Source organism: Saccostrea cucullata, unplaced genomic scaffold (genome assembly GCF_032062105.1).
Source record: "Saccostrea cucullata isolate Sc308-1 unplaced genomic scaffold, CSIRO_AGI_Scuc_v1 ctg575, whole genome shotgun sequence".
NCBI classification, from domain to species: Eukaryota; Metazoa; Mollusca; class Bivalvia; order Ostreida; family Ostreidae; genus Saccostrea; species Saccostrea cuccullata.
The window spans coordinates 443,070-461,107 of record NW_026932050.1 but is presented as its reverse complement, the minus strand read 5'-3'; the positions used below and the strand labels follow the sequence as shown (position 1 = coordinate 461,107).

Here is an 18,038-nt window from a genome sequence, read left to right as displayed (position 1 = left end):
GTTTACATTTTTAAATTTCTATTTGACAAGTTTTAAACTATAGGGTATGTATTTTTGACACAATTGCAATTATTAACAAATAGAATTAAGGTCTAATATTTCCATTAGCAAATATCTTTCTTAGATGAACCTATTGAAGAGAAAATGTGTTCGATTCTGTTTGAATTTTATTTGGGGGTCAGAGGACAAAGCGCGACCGAATCACAGTGCAAGGTGATATTTTGTCTACACATTTCTGTCATGGTGCAACTTGTTTTGGGATATTTCCATATTAATAACGATGAAAAAGATAAAATGATAAACTATATGGATATTTTTCAATCACGGGATGTACAATTATTAAATCTTCTTTTGATGTGAATACTATAATTAGCCCAAACCCTACTTAAACCCCAAATTCCTTTGGAGTTATGTAAACTATGCCTAAAACAGGTGATAACACAGCTTTTGGGTTGTAATATTTATTGAAATTATGAAATAGAATATTCTCAGCAGCGATCATTGTTCTTTCACTATATACATATATTTCCTGAGCTGGACTGCTAAACATGAAAGTAAACATTCAAATGTTGGAGCGAGGTGAACTCTCAAGACCAAACAACTTCTAGGCACTTTCTTTTACATTCTTCCTGGCTCCATCTAGGGCACCTTCTTCTCCAGCCTTCATGGTTCCGTCCTTACTTACTTATACTTAGGCCTTTTCATGCCAGGTGACACTTAGGCAGCCACACAGTCCCTCCATCCAGTCCTATCCTTCGCTTTTCTTTCTACTTCCTTCCACGTCAGTCCTATCTCTTTCAGCTCTTTCTCTGATGTTTTTTGGCCATGTTGTTTTTGGCCTACCCCTTTTTCTTCTGCCGTCGGCTGTCCAAAATATGCTCTCTCTTGTGATGTTATGTTGATCTCTTCTGAGCACATGTACAACCCATCTCCACTTTCCTCTTACAATCGCCACCACAATGTCTTCCTGTCCTGACATCTCTCTGAGTTCGTTGTTGGAACTATTTTTGGCCATCTGATCTTAAATATGGTCCGTAGGCAACGATCTACAAACACTCTCAGTTTCCTTGCGAGGTCTTTCCGGAACTTTCAGCATTCTGATCCGTATAATAGCATTGATTTCACATTACTGTTGTAGATCCTAAGCTTTATCCTAATGGCCATTAGGAGGATGTCCAAACTGGTTTTAAGATGGCAAACACAGGACGGGCTTTGTTGATTCTTGTTGTAATGTCCTCGTCAGTACCTCCAGATGTTGTTACAATGCTGCCTAAGCATGTGAAGGTGTCTACATCTTCCAAACTCTCTCTATTAACTTGTACTGGGTTGTTATTCCGTGCATTGGTTCTCATTATTTTGGTCTTGTTAAAATTGACGTTTAAGCCTAGACATCTAGATGTTGTATAGACTTTGTTTGTTTTCTCCTGATTTGCTGATAGGTGGATGAGATGAGACATAGGTCGTCGGCATAATCCAGGTTATCCAGTTTGTTTTCCATTCTCCATCTAAAGCCATTTTTTTCTCATCTCTGGTGGATTCTCTCAGTCTATGGCCACTAAGAAGAGAGAGGCGATAGCATACAGCCCTGTTTCAGTCCCGGTGTTACTGGAAACCACTCTGTTTTGGCATTGTTAACCATCACACTACACTGAAATCCTTCATGCAGTACCCTGATGATGTCAATGATCTTCAATGGTAGGCCGTACAATCTTCTCAAGAGCTTCCATAAACTTTCCCGATGTACACTATCAAAGGCCTTTTCAAAGCCTACAAAGTTAAGATATAGAGAAGACTGCCATTCTATTGACTGCGAATGATATTTCGTAAAACAAAAATTTGGTCGCAGCATGATCTTCCTGGTCTAAACCCTGCTTGTTCCTCTCTCAGTTGTGCATCGACTTGTTGTTTTACTCTGTCTAAAAGCACTCTGGTAAACACTTTACTTATTGTGGGTAAAAGTGTTATTCCACGCCAATTGCTGCATTCTGATTTATCTCCCTTTTTTGGTAGTTTTATAATTAGTCCGTTTTTCCACTCCGTTGGTACCATGTTGGTTGTCCAAATGTCTTGGAACAGATTATATATGACCTTTGATATTGCTTCAATGTCCACTTTATGTAGTTCTGCTGGTATGTCATCTGCTCCTGCAGACTTGTTGTCTTTCATCTTTCTGCTGATCCTCTGTATTTCCTCTATACATGTACGTATTTCCTCCATACTAATGTCAAGTTCTGCTATGTTGTTATTGATGATTTCGATATCTGTTGATTGAGTTGGGTTTCCTGACTTTCCTCTATTCAGAACTGATCTCAAATGCTCAGTCCATCTTTTCGTATTGTCACTGTCCTTGGAAAGGATGTTGCCATAGTGGTCTTTTACAACGTTTGAATTGTTGGTGAATTTGCCGGACATTAGTTTGGTGATCTTAATCAGTTCTTGAATATTTCCAGTCCTTGCTGGTTCCTCAGCTCTACTCAAATTGTCTTCTATATGCTTCCGTTTGTCTCGCCTCGCACTCCTTTTGACCTATCTTTTTCCCTGTAGGACTTTGATAATGATGCCTGCTCCGAGTTGTCTTTGCAGTCTAGGATCTTTGATTTGATCTTCTTTCTCTCTGATATAAGAGTTCATGTATGGAGAGGGCTTATATATGCTATGCCTGCTGCCCAATCCATTTATGTAATTGTTACATAATAAAATAAGTTCAAATCAGAAATCAGAAAAATCAGTCCATGTATCGGATGTTAAGGTACATAAACTCTCTACTCACTCATATGAAAATTTTCTTTAACTTTTATGATTTTCCAGAGGAAATGTATATGCTGAATAAAAAACAATCAATTATAGCATGGCTTGCGGGGCAAATTTTGACAAAAAAGACACTTCAACTTGGCAAATTTATGTAGGAATAAAAGACATTTGTGTCATTAAGAGTTATCTCTCTTATCAGAGTATCAATGTACCTTAACCACTCCTCTTTCACATTTTTCCTATATCCCAGAGTCTCAGTTGCTGCTGAGGCTAGACAATCCCTGATGTTATCCCACTTTTCGTCTATGTTGTTTCCATCGTCCATCATCTCTAATGCAGAAAATCTAAACCTCAGCTCCATGCAGCTTAAAGTCTTCCTTTATCTCAGGTTGTTTAAGTTTGTTCACTGCAAACTTCCTTCGTCCTTGCACTTTCCTCACTGCTCTTCACTTAAGCTGTATTTTGGCACGTAAGAGTATGTGATCACTGTTAATATTTGCACCTCTGTACGTCCAGGCATCTATGACTGATCTCCTCCACCTCTTGTTGATCATGATGTAATCAATCTGATTCTTTGTTCTCTTATCTGTAGAAATCCAGGTATACTTGTGAATGTCTTTGTGTGCAAAGATGGTGTTGCAAACCGCTAACCCATTCATCTCACAAAAATCCATTAGGCGTTCTCCGTTTTCATTCAACTGTCCCATGCCAAGTACTCCCATGCATGCCTCCCTGCCGGTGTTATCACTTCCACCTTTTGCGTTCATGACTCCCATTACTATCAACATATCGTGTTTTGGAGTTCTATGTAATACTAAGTACACTCTGCAGTTGGTTGTAAAAGATATCTTTCTCTTCATCATTTGCATCATTAATAATTGGTGAGTAACACTGAATCACACTGAGCTTGTTGTGTTTCGAATCGAACCTAGCATATAATACTAAAGTATTCGGTCATTCACTAGGTACCACTCTATCAATGTTTTTGATGTTTCCTTGCTCATCATTATTGCAACGCCACTCTGGTGATCTTGATCCTTCCCTGAGTATATGATGGTCTCACCACTACTACAAGTCATTTTTCAAGAGACTTTCCACCGTGCTTCACTTATACCCAGAATACTGATATAATATTGCCTCATCTCTTAAGCAATCTGTGCTGCTACGCTAATTTCAAACATAGTCCGCACATTCCATGCTGCTATATTGATGTTCTTGTTTGGTCTCAGAAGGTAGCTTCTCAGTCTAGTAGTTCTCTGCTGATTTTCCTGACTGGACGTCATGATCTCGTTTCCGATGTTACCCACTGAAGAACCAGGAGATACGTTTCTCTGTGTGTCTGTTTCTGTAGTCATTGTATACCACAGACGGGGTGACTGGTCCCCAAGCTGCAGGCTTAGCCCCATTAGCCGGCATTATCCGTTTCCACCTCCTACGACGGGGGCGTGGGGATTAGACTTCAGGAAACATTCAAATGTTGGAGCGAGGTGAACTCTCAAGACCAAACAACTTCTAGGCACTTTCTTCTACATTCTTCCTGGCTCCATCCAGGGCACTTTTTTCTCCAGTCGTCTTGAGCACTTTTTATTCTTTCAACTAAATTCTGTGTTTTACGCCTCAGAATTTTCTCACTTGTGCTTTCTGCATATTTTCTCTTTCATGACTATTGTCTTTTTCCTAACATATCTGACTCTGACTGTTGTCAAACTACATGTACATTACACAAAAGACCTATTTAGGATCAATCTAAAGAGAAAAAAAATTAATAGGCGTTATAACGCCTTTTGAAAAGGCGTAATAATGCGAAAAAATGCGTTATAATGCCTTCTGAAAAAGCGTTATTACGCCTTTCTATTCCTAAAGGCGTTTTTACGCCTTTTTGAAAAGGCGTTGTAATGCTTTTCTAAAAGGCGTTATTACGCCCTTTATATAAAGGCGTTATAACGCCTTTCTAAAAGGCGTTATTACGCCTTTTTCTCGAAAAATGGTTTTTAAAAACAGATAGTAATTAGATTTCCGGGGAAAAAAGATTTTTAAACGCGTAATATATATTTTCAATGTAGAACCAACTACTATAGTAAGTCCTCCTCTTATGTCAGACACAACTCTACCAAGGGTCTTTCAAGATCTAGAGGAGAGAAAATATTTTCAAATGAGATAAATTTTAAAAAGTATATGGCAAACAAAGCCGCAAGCTGCAGTTGCCTATATCATAGCTATATTTTCACAAGTAATAGAGTGTTGTCTTCCCTTAATACGAATGCAAACAGTTGTCCGTGAGATGTGTAGAAATATAGAGAATTGCATAAATAAAAAAGGTTTTGATTCAATCTTTCATATTTTTATTAACATAAAATAACGCCTTTTCCAATTAAATCATAGGCGTCGGAACCGGGAGGGCTTGTAGGGCCAAATAAAAAAGGTTTTGATTTTTTCAATCTTTCATATTTTTATTAACATAAAATAACGCCTTTTCCAATTAAAAAATTAATGGACAGATGGCAGAAGGACTTGTAACAAATGGAATACAAGTATAATATATGCATTCTAACCATGCTATTGCAAATAAAGGAGATGGAATTATTTGGAGTTTGATACATAATACGTATATTAACTGTTTATTTGAATATCTTTTTTAAATTAATCTTTATAAGACTTTTGTGAATTTACTAATCTTATGACTAAACGCCAAAACTGAAAGGACATATTCGTAAATTGGCTTTGTTTTCTATTTTATTACAATACATATAAATATGCAGAGGAATACATTTAGGTGCAACATTTCAAGAAATTATATAGTACGAGTTAATTTAAGTAAAGTACAAAAAGGTCAAATGGATTTTTCTCGAAGGAAAATGATTTGAAATGGCACGAATAGTTTAGAATCATTTTATTTAAGGTTTTCAAAGACCTTTGGTATAATTTGACGCAGTTAGATATTCTTTAAACTTATTTCCCGTTTTAAAAAATGACGTCATTTTCCATTTTGTGAATATTACAAAACGCTTGAAAAATCTGGATGAACACTCCGTGCTCGAAAACGTTTTAGCGACTGGGATTTATTCCCGTGGCTCTGAGCATGCTCATTTATGGCAGAAGCCATATTGACCTTTGGTTGTCAGTGGTCCCCACGAGAAAAATCGACTGAATTGTACTAGTTAAGACACATTTATGTTATTTTTCACAATTTTCGAATAGTCGGTAAATTGGTTAGATAGGCGATTTCGTACGAAACGTCTACACATGCAGCACTGCCTGAATTCAAGCTTGTAAAATGCGCGACACCGTTTGCTTAATTTCATGGCGTTCGTTTTCAAGTCAAGTGGCAGTTGACGCGGAGAACTAGTTATGTTAACATTATTTACAAAGATTTCTACAGAAAGGATTCCATAAACAAGATCTCTGATTGACAAAGTGTAAATTAGGTAAATTATCTTTAACACTTATTCGCTAAAATTAAAACATGAATTCTTGTCATGTTCCAGAATTTGAAGTGTTTCAAAATACATGCTTGTTGTTGTTTGTTTATCTCTAACCTCTCACAATATAGTTTATAAGACTTTCGAGCGAGAGGGAACAACATATTTTTTATTTGAATCATTAGATATATGATATATAAAAATGGCCAATGGGTGTTTTCCTACAGATTCCAGTATATCAGAATTCTGAAAATATGTTTTTGACATTATTGTACAGGTCTAAGAAAATTTTACAAAGTTATTAATTAGTCATTCACACCTGGATTTGGAATTAAATGTAGCAATATTTAATTGTCTTATCTAGTGAAAAATAATGGGGTTTGTAGATTGACCCCAAATGGCTCAACACCATTAAAATATGCCCCGTAAAGCTGTAATGCTCTAGCAAGGTGGAGAGAAATATGATGGTAATGTTATGATAGTCACCATTTAACAAGTATTAAAGTTGAAGGCATTCTTGATGGTCCGTAAGACCAGGGGGTGAGGAATTTCCCTTCCTACAATGATGTAATAGGCCGGTTATCCTGGGATTTACTTTTATTTTTATGGTGCTGAAATCCATGTACAATTTGTTGACCAACCATCTATTCGCGAATTAATTTTCCTCGCGATCTCTTTCTATCCCTCTCTCTCCAAAGATTCAATATAAGTGTTAAGCATATTACAGCAATGTGAATATAAAATTATTTTAAAAATATGATGACACGCAAAATTAAAACGACATTAAATATGCTAAATTCTGGAAACGGCAACCAAACATATTCAAAGACACGACTTAGATCGAGGTTAGCTGCAGGTGGAAGAATACAATGTAACTGTTTTCACGAGTACACTCGCAGATGGACTTCACATGATGAATTGTAATAATTAGCAGGTCAATATCGAAATAAAATCTAGGTTAACACTGTCATAACAATGGAAGACAGAAGTTTGTTTCGAACGTGTTCTTTGATAAATTAAGTATGAGCACACATTTGTCGGCTCTTCTCCTTATGACGTTATTTTGTTTAATATTTTACAATTAATTACCCCTTTTAAGGTCAACATTGTGAAATAAGGACCCGAGACCTGGCCCACGAGGTGACCTGACCTGACCGAGGCCGCGTAGCAGCCGAGGTCAGGGCAGGTCATCAAGTGGGCCAGGTCGAGGGTCTTTATTTCACCATGTTGAACTCAAAAGGGGTAATCAGTTGTTTTATTATACCGATATATATTGAAAAGTATGAATCTCTAACCGTTATCAATTCTTTCTTTGATCGGGATCGGGATTCGCTACACTCCGTGTAGTGAAGTCGTTTACCTGATGACGTCTGCAAGTCGTGCAAGTTTTTGCATCATGATTTACTGATTAAAATTATATTTGGTTGATAGCGACATACATTGTTATAACTAACGATTACTCTTTCTCTACCCAGTCGAAATCTAACACAGAATTCAACTCTTTACAGAGCCGCTTCTACATTCCAGAACTGAATTGAAACGATATTTTGTAATGAGTAAACCGTTTAAGTTAACGATAAAATTTTGCCGTATTCTGTATGGTAATGCAAAACAGACCATGCACAATTTTAAAAACATGTTGTTTTCTCGAATAATTATTATTTTATGCATTTAATTCACTCGAGCTCGAAAAGGAATTTTTGATTAAGAGATCATAATTTAGCAGTCATTATTTATAATGACCGGGTCATTATATCCCACGTGCAATGATTCCTAGGTCCTTATTGCTGTAAACAGTACCATTTGGAGTCATTGTTGTGTTTTAAAGTTTTCTTACCAGCAAATCAAATTCGAGTATTATCATTAGAGGTATAATAAACAACTATAGTTTTCTTAAGAACAGCTGACAAACGTGCTGACTATTTAAGCAGGCGACGAAAAACCTGTGACCCTAAGTGATTTTCTATAGATAGTCAAGAAATGCCTTCAATATTTATTAGCTCACCTGAGCCAAAGGCTCAAGTGAGCTTTTCTGATCAAAATTTGTCCGTTGTCTGTTGTCGTTGTCGTCGTCGTTGTAAACTTTTCACATTTTCATCTTCTTCTCAAGAACCACTGGGCCAATTTCAACCAAACTAGCTACGAAGTGTGCTTGGGTGCAGGGGAATCAAGTGGGTTCAATTGAAGGGCCACGCCCTTGTCCAAGGGGAGATAATTATGAATTAGAGAAAAATTAATGGCATTTTTAATAATCTTCTTCTCAAGAACCACTTGGCCAGGAAAAATGAAACTCATGTGGAATCATCCTCAGGTAGTGTAGATTCAAGTTTGTTCAAATCATGACCCCAGGGGGTAGGGCGGGGCCAAAATGGCCGATCAAAGTTTTACATAGGAATATATAGGAAAAATCTTTAAAAATCTTCTTCTCAAGAACCACTGGGCCAGGAAAGATGAAACTCATGTGGAATCATCCTCAGGTAGTATAGATTCAAGTTTGTTCAAATCATGACCCCAGGGGATAGGGCGGGGCCAAAATGGCCGATCAAAGTTTTACATAGGAATATATAGGAAAAATCTTTAAAAATCTTCTTCTCAAGAACCACTGGACCAGGAAAGATGAAACTCATGTGGAATCATCCTCAGGTAGTGTAGATTCAAGTTTATTCAAAACATGACCCCGAGTGTAGGGCGGGGCCAAAATGGCCGATCAAATTTGTACATAGGATATATAGGAAAATTCTTTAAAAATCTTCTTCTCAAGAACCACTGGGCCAGGAAAGATGAAACTCATGTGGAATCATCCTCAGGTAGTTTAGATTCAAGTTTGTTCAAATCATGACCCCCGGGGGGGGGGGGGGGCAAAATGGCCGATCAAAGTTTTACATAGGAATATATAGGGAGACCTTTTAAAATATCTTTTCAAGTACTTCAAATTCATGCTTAGTTATATTTATATGGAATCGTCCTCAGGTAGTGTAGATTCAAGTTTGTTCAAAATAAACCAATGTACCCCCTGCTCAGGTGAGTTAAAATTCAACCCCCCCCCCCCCCAACTCAGTAAACTTTCAGTTCTGATCTGATTTGTGCTTTCTCCTAGCAGATTGCTCAGGTGAGCGATGTGGCCCCTGGGCCTCTTGTTTAGTTTACCTCGAAAAGAGCATTTTGAATTCACTGTATCATGAATACATGGTTAAGATATCCTGGGGTTATATGGTGAAAAAAAATAAACATTTTATGAACCTAATATTTACGACATATTTTTTTTTGGCCAGTTAAGTCCACCCATTCTTTAAGATTGAAAGACCTAACGTTTCAGCAAGATAAGTTGTGATAGTCTCTTTTTCTTGTTTCCCAGCTTCCCAGTGAAATCTATGGCACGCCAAATTCACAAAAATGAGATAAACATAGTTTCACAGTCGATAAACTAGGTTCATCGGTTGTAAACTATAGTTTACGGACTGTAAACTATAGTTAACAACGTTAATCTATATTTTACATCCGTAAACCATAGTTAACGCGATAATCTATGTTTCACAACCGTAAACTATACTTAACACTGAAAACAATCATTTGCGATTGCAAAACATAGATTATCTGATAAATACAGTTTCACGATTTGTAAACTATAGTTTACAAACTGTTAACTATAGTTAACGATCTGATAAATATAGTTTCACGATTTGTGAAACTATGATTAACAACTCTTAACTATAGTTTACGATAGTAAACTATAGTTTACAAACGTGAATCTATGTTTATCAACAAAATCTATTGTTAACGCTTATTACAGACAGATAAACTTAGATTATCATTCGTAAACTATAGTTAACAACCGTTAAATATAGTTTTACAGATGAAAACTATACTTAACGAATCGTTAACTATAGTTTACGGTTTGTAAACTATAGTTTACAGTCGATAAACCTAGTTTATCAATTGTGAAACTAGGTTTATCTCATTTTTGTGAATTTGGCGTGCCATAGAAATCCCATATAAAATTTTGATATAAACAAAAAATATATGCAAAATAAAAGGAACACTTAAAGACTTAATTTTAGCTTAACGAATTTTGATTTAAGCTGTTTACTTATTCAGGACCTTTTATAAATCAGTTCCTTGTACAATGAAAAGGAAAGATTTCTTCATTTTCTGCCTGTTGATATGCAAAAAGAATTAAAAAAAAAATTTTTCAAATGCATCCTTTTACAAAAATATTACCTGTCAAACTCTTGATTAAAAGATTATTTGATAAAATGATGCAGTTTACTGTCTAAATGTGTGTAAATTAGGGGGGAAAGATGGTTTATTTGTAGTAAGTGTGTTAAAGTGAAAATCGTGAATGTGTCCTTGGATGATACATATTTATTGGAAAATGAATATTTGTCTTATTGAGCTCCCCTGTCTTGCATTTGCCCCTTGTGACCTTTTCTCAATTATAACACATCCTTACCTAGTCTTATAATGTAAAAACACATATTTTTTAGGGATCAAATTTTCATGGTTTGGGGATATTTGTTGGTTCTTGGGATTTGATTTCAAGGTTGATGAACTGTTCAGTAGTAATATAATGAAAAAAAAATCATGTTGTGGAAGACATAAATTGGTGGATCTGTTCATACCTTGAAAACCACAAAAATTAAACCCCATGAAAATTATTGATTTTAACAGTAGTTTAAGTCATAAAACATCAGATGATATTTAAAAATTTATTACCTTATTAAACTTACTTCTTAATAGAGGTGTCAGAAAATTCTGTTCCCTGCTAGAACTCAATAAATACAACACTGTCACAGATGGCTAGTTTAATCTCAGAACTTGGACATTTCCAGGAAAAAAAAACTTCTGCAAGTTTTGATGAATTCTATTAGGATAAGTAAACCGAAGACTGATAAATTAGACAATGTTTAATAAAATCATAAGTACTATTTAGAGTGCTGAACCACTCTTTGATTAGTTGTGGGAGGTGTTGAGAGGCACTTGATTAAAAGTTGTTTTGAAATTTTAAAAAAAATCCTGTGCCTGTTTTAATGAGGTAAAAGCATCCCTCCCACATTTTACAAAACTGGCCTGAGGACCAAGTTATGAATAATTTTTTAGGCCTAAACACAATGAAAAAAAAAAAAACAGAATAAGCATCCCCTTTTTCTAAGAAGTCAGGACACTAATTTGGATAAATGCATTGCTGAATTAATATAAATATGCCTCTTGGGGCCAGGGATTAATATTTTGCCTCGCAGTGTACTTAGTTGTAATTTTTTTTTTACCAATGTGGAAGCATGATGTAAGTCAATTTTAGATAAAATAATCAGCAAATCTATGACATTATAGAGCAATGAAAACTCGGATTTATATTTTATAATAATCAGTTTAATTTACAGTAATCATGCATTAACATTGATGACACTGCATTTTCCAGGTAGAATGGGTGCATTTTTGGACAAGCCAAAGACAGACAAACACAATGAGGGGGGAGTGGGAAACACCCTGCGTTACGGCCTCAGCAGCATGCAGGGCTGGAGAGTGGAGATGGAAGACGCCCACACAGCCATACTGGGGCTTCCCTATGGACTCAAACAGTGGTCCTTCTTTGCCGTCTTCGATGGTCATGCAGGTGCTAAAGTTTCGGCAACATGTGCAGAGCAGTTACTACAAGAAATAGTCTCAAACGATGATTTTAAAGGAAAGCTGGAGTTGAAAGAAGGCACAGAAATTCAACCATCTCTGGAAGACGTCAACAAAGGAATAAAAACTGGCTTCCTGCAGCTGGATGAGAAGATCCGCGGAATGCCGGAGATGGTGAGCGGAGAGGATAAAAGTGGATCTACTGCTGTATGTGCCATAGTGTCACCTCACCATATATTTTTTGCCAATTGCGGAGATTCACGAGCAGTGCTCTCTCGTGATGGCAAATGTCATTTCACAACCTGTGATCATAAACCAATCAACCCAGCAGAAAAGGAGCGCATACAGAAAGCGGGAGGCAGCGTTATGATTCAAAGAGTCAACGGTTCCCTGGCGGTATCTAGAGCTTTAGGAGACTTTGAATACAAAAATGTGCAGGGGATGGGTCCCTGTGAACAGTTGGTGTCCCCGGAGCCTGAGATTTCCACGGAATCCCGGAGCGACAAGGATGAATTTCTGGTGCTGGCTTGTGATGGGATCTGGGATGTGATGAGTAATGATGAACTCTGTGATTTTATTAGGAGCAGAATGAGGGTCACAGACAGCTTGGAGCAGATCTGTAACATGGTGGTAGATACATGTCTTCATAAGGTAATTTATTAATTATTAAATAAATTAATAACGTACTTGTTTATTTGTAAAACACTGGTCATGTTATGGTTTGCTTAGAATCTTTAAAAGTATACTGCTTAGTTTATTTTAAAAAATATGGAGATTACATTAATAAGTTTTCTAGCCAAAGGTCCAGCCATTCGTAAAACAATATATATTGGGAGCAGAGCAATCACAGACCTCCAGAGGTGGGATAAGGTGCCATGGAGGAGTGAGCATCCCAAGTATCTAACTGAATACAGCTTGAACACTGTTGAATGAAAAACTAGAATACATCTGGTTTCTCCTAACTTTATTAAGTTAATAAATGCAATATGATTATATATTTTTAAAAAAATCAGTAAAATTTTGTTTATAATAGCAATGCTAGTATTTCTTGGGTTGCTCAAGAAATTTGTCACTGAAAGAACTAATAGTACCTAATTTGATTTTTTTTCATATTTCACATGATAAACAAAAAGAAGTAATTTGAAATAGTCATTCAGACTTATTTTAATAACAAGGAAATGAATAGATTACAATCGAGCCGTGTGAAGGCCAGATAGTGTGTGACTCATTGTAGTTAGGTTTAGTAGGATATAGAGTGTTCTAGAAGCTTTCTATAGAAAACGGAAGAAGCTCAGTTGACAAAAATTGTATTAATTGCTCCAATTTCCAACCTTTCTGAAGATAGCTATTTTACGAAAACAAAAGTTGTTAATGGCCAATGTCTAATTTTAATTAAGATTGGATATCGGACAAGTTCCTATAATTTTAGGTATTCAAAAACAAAATCAGTTCTAAAATTGGAACATATTGGACCTATTTCTATAGCTGTCAAGACCTTATAGTGGAAAATGTTTTTGGGTGGGGAAGGAGGGGGGGGGGGTTGGTATGACAGGCAGTTCAAGTTCAATATTTTAAAAAAGCAAACAACTGCTCACTAACTGGCAAATAAAAACACGTCCTCTATTTAGTTGAATTTTTAACACCAAGGTTGCAGAAATATATATTGTTTATCAACTTCTGAAAAAGTGTTGAAAGACTTACTTCCCATGACAAGTAGACATCTACTTAACATGCTTAAAAAAAGAGCATATCACATTGACATCTATTATGCTTTGTTTATTCTTCCTTGACAGGGAAACTGAGATAATATGAGTATTGTAATCGTAACTTTCTCTGTTGACAGGGAAACTGAGATAATATGAGTATTGTAATCGTAGCTTTCCGTACAGGGTAGCCGAGATAATATGAGTATTGTAATCGTAGCTTTCCCTACAGGGTAGCCGAGACAATATGAGTATTGTAATCGTAACTTTCTCTGTTGACAGGGTAGTCGAGATAATATCAGAATTGTAATCTTGGCTTTCTCTGTTGACAGGGTAGCCGAGATAATATGAGTATTGTAATCGTAGCTTTCTCTAATTGACAGGGTAGCCGAGGTAATATGAGAGTTGTAATCGTAGCTTTCTCAATTCTCTATTCACAGGGTAGCCGAGATAATATGAGTATTGTAATCGTAGCTTTCGAGGGATCTCCCCGACCAACAGAGGAAGCTGTTAAACAAGATCAGGAGCTAGATGCAAAAATAGAAGCAAAAATTAAAGGTAAATTAAGTCCCTGTACATTGGCAACAGTGTATAAAACAATATTATGTTTTCTGTTGCTTCATTAAATGATTAAGTGAATTATAAATGATATCATTTATCAATAAATGAAATATAATTTATTAGCATTCTTAAAGATGAAGGAGCCGGAGAATCTAATGTTTGACATAATTTTTGGTTTCTATTTTTAGAAATTATAGCCCAGCCTGATATGGCGGAGGCCGATTTACCTTATATAATGCACATGCTTAACGAGGTTATGGACGGCTTTCCTCCTGGCGGAGGCATCACTTCAAAGTAAGACTCCTCATATCATAATTTATGTACAATCTCCAGTTAGTTCACAACTGTACCATCTTCATCATTGAATTTCTAATATAACATAATGCATATCAAAATGACAGGGTATTTTTTAAAACAAAATTTTAAAATGTAGAATGAAATATTGTTAAAAATATTAAAAAATTTTGTTGATTCTCTATGATATGTATTACAATTCTTAGGTAAGCTTGGACTTTCAGTTAGACGTGGCATTGTCAATGTTACATAATTAGCATCTGAAATTTACATAGCATTCATTCATTGTTGAAATATACATGGGATAGAAATTTGGGTAAATGTGGACAAGTGGTAACCAATAAAATTGTCTCGTCCGGCAAAGAGGTGGAGCTTAAGTCATATCATCTCTGTCAATTTTAAGTTCATGATGTTCTTAATTTCTTAACCAATGAGAATCTATTCGCCATTTGACAGACGCTAATTACGTAGCACCGAGAATTCCATGCCTTACTGAAAATCCAAGCTTATTTGAAAATAGGCCTCATGAGGAAAAAATTTCAACATTGCAACACATTACACGATTACAGTAGAGTTGCTTTTCTTGGAACACCTCTTGTCAAAAGCAAATATGTATTTTCAGGGGCTGACAAATAGATTTTAAAGGCACTTGCCCAAGGGCAAGTACATGGTCAAAATTCACTTGCCCTACCTGAATTTTTGCCTGCCCTACCATTAACTTATACTGTATTTATAAATATATATTAAAAAAAATAGTGAGTAGAATATTGGCATACATATTGATTTTATTTTTGATAATTGATTAAGTCACTTGCCCACTGGCAAGTGGTTGATAAAATTTCACTTGCCCAACCCTAAAATTCACTAGCCCCGGGCGTCGGGCAATGGGATTTGTCATCCCCTGTATTTTATTCACTGATGTAACTAAATACTTGTAATGTATTACTTAAACATTGGTGTCTTTATTCATGTATTATCTCATAATCATACAGTATTGAATAAATTTTCTATAAAAGTGTTAAATTCTTAAACAGGAGAAGCACAATAGAAAGCATATTAAAGAAATTGAGACCTAATTCATCTGAGGATGTAAGTACAGTAGTACTCGTATCTGTAACTTCTTCATGTAGAATAATTTACTGTAGATCACTTAATTTTAAAGACATCTTATTTTCACAAGGTTGACATTTACTCTTTATGAGTGAGAGAAAATTTTCATGAATTGTGGTTACTGTCCTGTATGATCTTTAGAAATACTTGTTAATCCCAGAATGATGTTTTCATGAGCACACTGTCTTGTGTAGTACTTAAGTGAAAATAAAGCTCTTTTGAATAAAATAATTGATTTTTAGTGCATGTACAAGATTAATTCATATTTTAAGACCTTGAACTTCCCAAGTACAATTAAACAGGAAGGGGCAAAAATGTTGGATGAATGTGAAGATATTTTACAAAATGAAGGTAATTCATTTACTTTTGCTTCGTATTTTTAGGAGGACAGAGGATAGACTCCAGTGTTATTTCAACAGGAAGTGGTACCTCCGTCTTAGACCGAGTGATTTCATTCAGACCCACATATTCAACATTTCGTATTTTGCTCAATTACACCTATTTCCGGAGGTCTTGGTTCAACATGCTGTAACGTCAAACTGAAAATTACTGAAGTAGTTCGTTACAGTTCTCTATAATACTGATTATCTTCAGGTCTCTTCAGTGGTGAAATTATAAAAGTGACAATGATATAAAATGTTGGATTTGTTATATAATGTTACAAATGTTTATCATTCAGAATTCTGATGAACACCACTGTACCTTGTTGGTTGCTATCGGTATGTTTCTATTCAGCGGTGAAATTGTAGTCATTAATGTCGAGTGAGAGAGAGAGAGAGAGAGAGAGAGAGAGAGTCTGAATTTCCTCAGACTGGGAATATTTGCACTAGAGTATGTGTTCTATTGAGATGTCTGTTCTTCATATCGCATATGTATATAATATATCTGGCTCCTTCATGCAAATCACAAATGTTAAACACAGCTGTGTTGGACATTGGGTAATATGTTGACATCTTCACAACGATTCAGGACTAATTTTTTTCAAAGCAGAATATTGTCTAATTTTTGCTATGATGCAGTACAAATTACCAAAGTAAAAAGGTTTTGCTATATTATTATTTTTTTTATGTTCAGTCATTCCTTTAATAAACCCCTCGGTTCAGCTTTTTTTAACAAAAATGAGCAGATTTTGTATGTCTGCTTTTGCAAGAAATGTTAATAGTGCTATATTTTAGGATTTTTTTGTTGTCGTTTATGTAAAAATGATATATATATATATAAAATACTATATTGAATGCAAACTGCGATTATTGATAGATAACCTTCCTATCTTGTTGTTGAGTGTAAACAGTGTACTAGTTTTTTACAGTAGCAATATGTGGTGACTTGACAGGAGTTATTCCCCTTGCTATTAGCCGTTTGAACTCGTTAGTTAGTCTGCACACACTGCTTGTTGTTCATACGTGTGGACCTCGTGCGATTGTATGTCTTAGGGTCTGTCACAAAATATCGCAGCATTCTGGTCAGATTTTAGGACAATCCTTGACCTTTTATTACAGTAGTTTGAGCAGTGGTTAATTCAGTTCATCATAATTTATCGTAATTTTCTTCAATATTTCTTTTCTCTTTTTTTGTATAGAATATTTCTTCTGCTCTTAGTAATTTTGACTTTAATGATTGTGCAATTTGTCTAATTTCTTCTACTTTGTAGTGATACTTGAAAAAAAAAATTACTGTTGATTGCTGAAAGATTGTATCTCATATATTTATCCCCTTCTTCAAATTATTATGAATTGCTATTAAATCTGAAATAAATGAGTTATTTTTTTTTTGTTTTGCATAATAGTTTGGTACAGAGTCGGAGATTATTAAGGTTAAGATATAGAGGTGGAAAAAAAGATGCAGAAATGAAGATCCCGGAGTTTAAATCAACATTTTATACTGGTACATTCCGATAAATATAAAATAAATTTTTACAGGAAAAAAAGATTTTCAAATTTATATATATAATATTATATATATATATATATATTATAATATAATGGTGTATTTGCTTGTTGAAGGGAAGAGGTTATGATGCATACATCATGTACATATAGGGCGATGTTTTTATTTTGTTGATGTTTGTGTGAGCGTCATTAAGCGACCTGTATAGATTATATATAAACTTGTGAGCCTAGGAGATACAGTATTAGATTCAGTGTGTGTGTACTACAGTGTAACTGGTAAATCTGCCCTAGTCACACTGTTCTCATTCTCACTAGTGACTTGTCTCAGCTTTAGATAAGAAAAAAAATGATATACCAATAAAACTGAAATATTTCCATTTCTATTTGTTTTCTCTGCAGTAACTCTTTGAAAATTAGTGGCCTTGATTTCTTGATAATTCTACCGGAATGTAAATAAGGCAGATCGATAGATCAGCAGCTAAAGGAGGCCTAATACGCATGTAAATCTTGCACGCGTCTTTGTGTCTTGCGCTAAGGAGGTCTGACGTGCATGTTAACCTTGTGTGGCTTTGTGTTTGATGTCAGTGGGTGAGGACTATTGAAATTGACATGGGAATGATTTAAATCCATTAGTCTACATTTTGAAAATCTTAATGTACAATTTTATTTCAAGATGAATGGAAATGAAA

At 35.4% G+C, this 18,038-nt stretch overlaps 1 protein-coding gene across 1 annotated transcript; it reads left to right on the top strand.

Moving 5' to 3' along the window:
• Window positions 1-5,811: 5,811 nt before the first annotated feature.
• On the top strand, window positions 5,812-17,726 carry LOC134234363 (protein phosphatase 1B-like). The gene is made up of 6 exons (XM_062716424.1): window positions 5,812-6,176; window positions 11,587-12,443; window positions 13,936-14,053; window positions 14,245-14,350; window positions 15,385-15,439; window positions 15,844-17,726. Exons 2-6 carry the CDS (start codon window positions 11,592-11,594, stop codon window positions 15,856-15,858), a joined length of 1,146 nt encoding a protein of 381 aa, XP_062572408.1. The 5' UTR covers window positions 5,812-6,176; window positions 11,587-11,591; the 3' UTR covers window positions 15,859-17,726.
• The last annotated feature ends 312 nt before the right edge of the window (window positions 17,727-18,038 follow it).

Bases quoted from the DNA above. Each gene is read 5' to 3' on its own strand.
- LOC134234363 (XM_062716424.1), top strand. From the start codon at position 11,592: ATGGGTGCATTTTTGGACAAGCCAAAGACAGACAAACACAATGAGGGG. The intron at 12,444-13,935 runs GTAATTTATTAA...CTCTATTCACAG, and splicing joins TAGATACATGTCTTCATAAG to GGTAGCCGAGATAATATGAG. The intron at 14,054-14,244 runs GTAAATTAAGTC...TTCTATTTTTAG, and splicing joins AATAGAAGCAAAAATTAAAG to AAATTATAGCCCAGCCTGAT.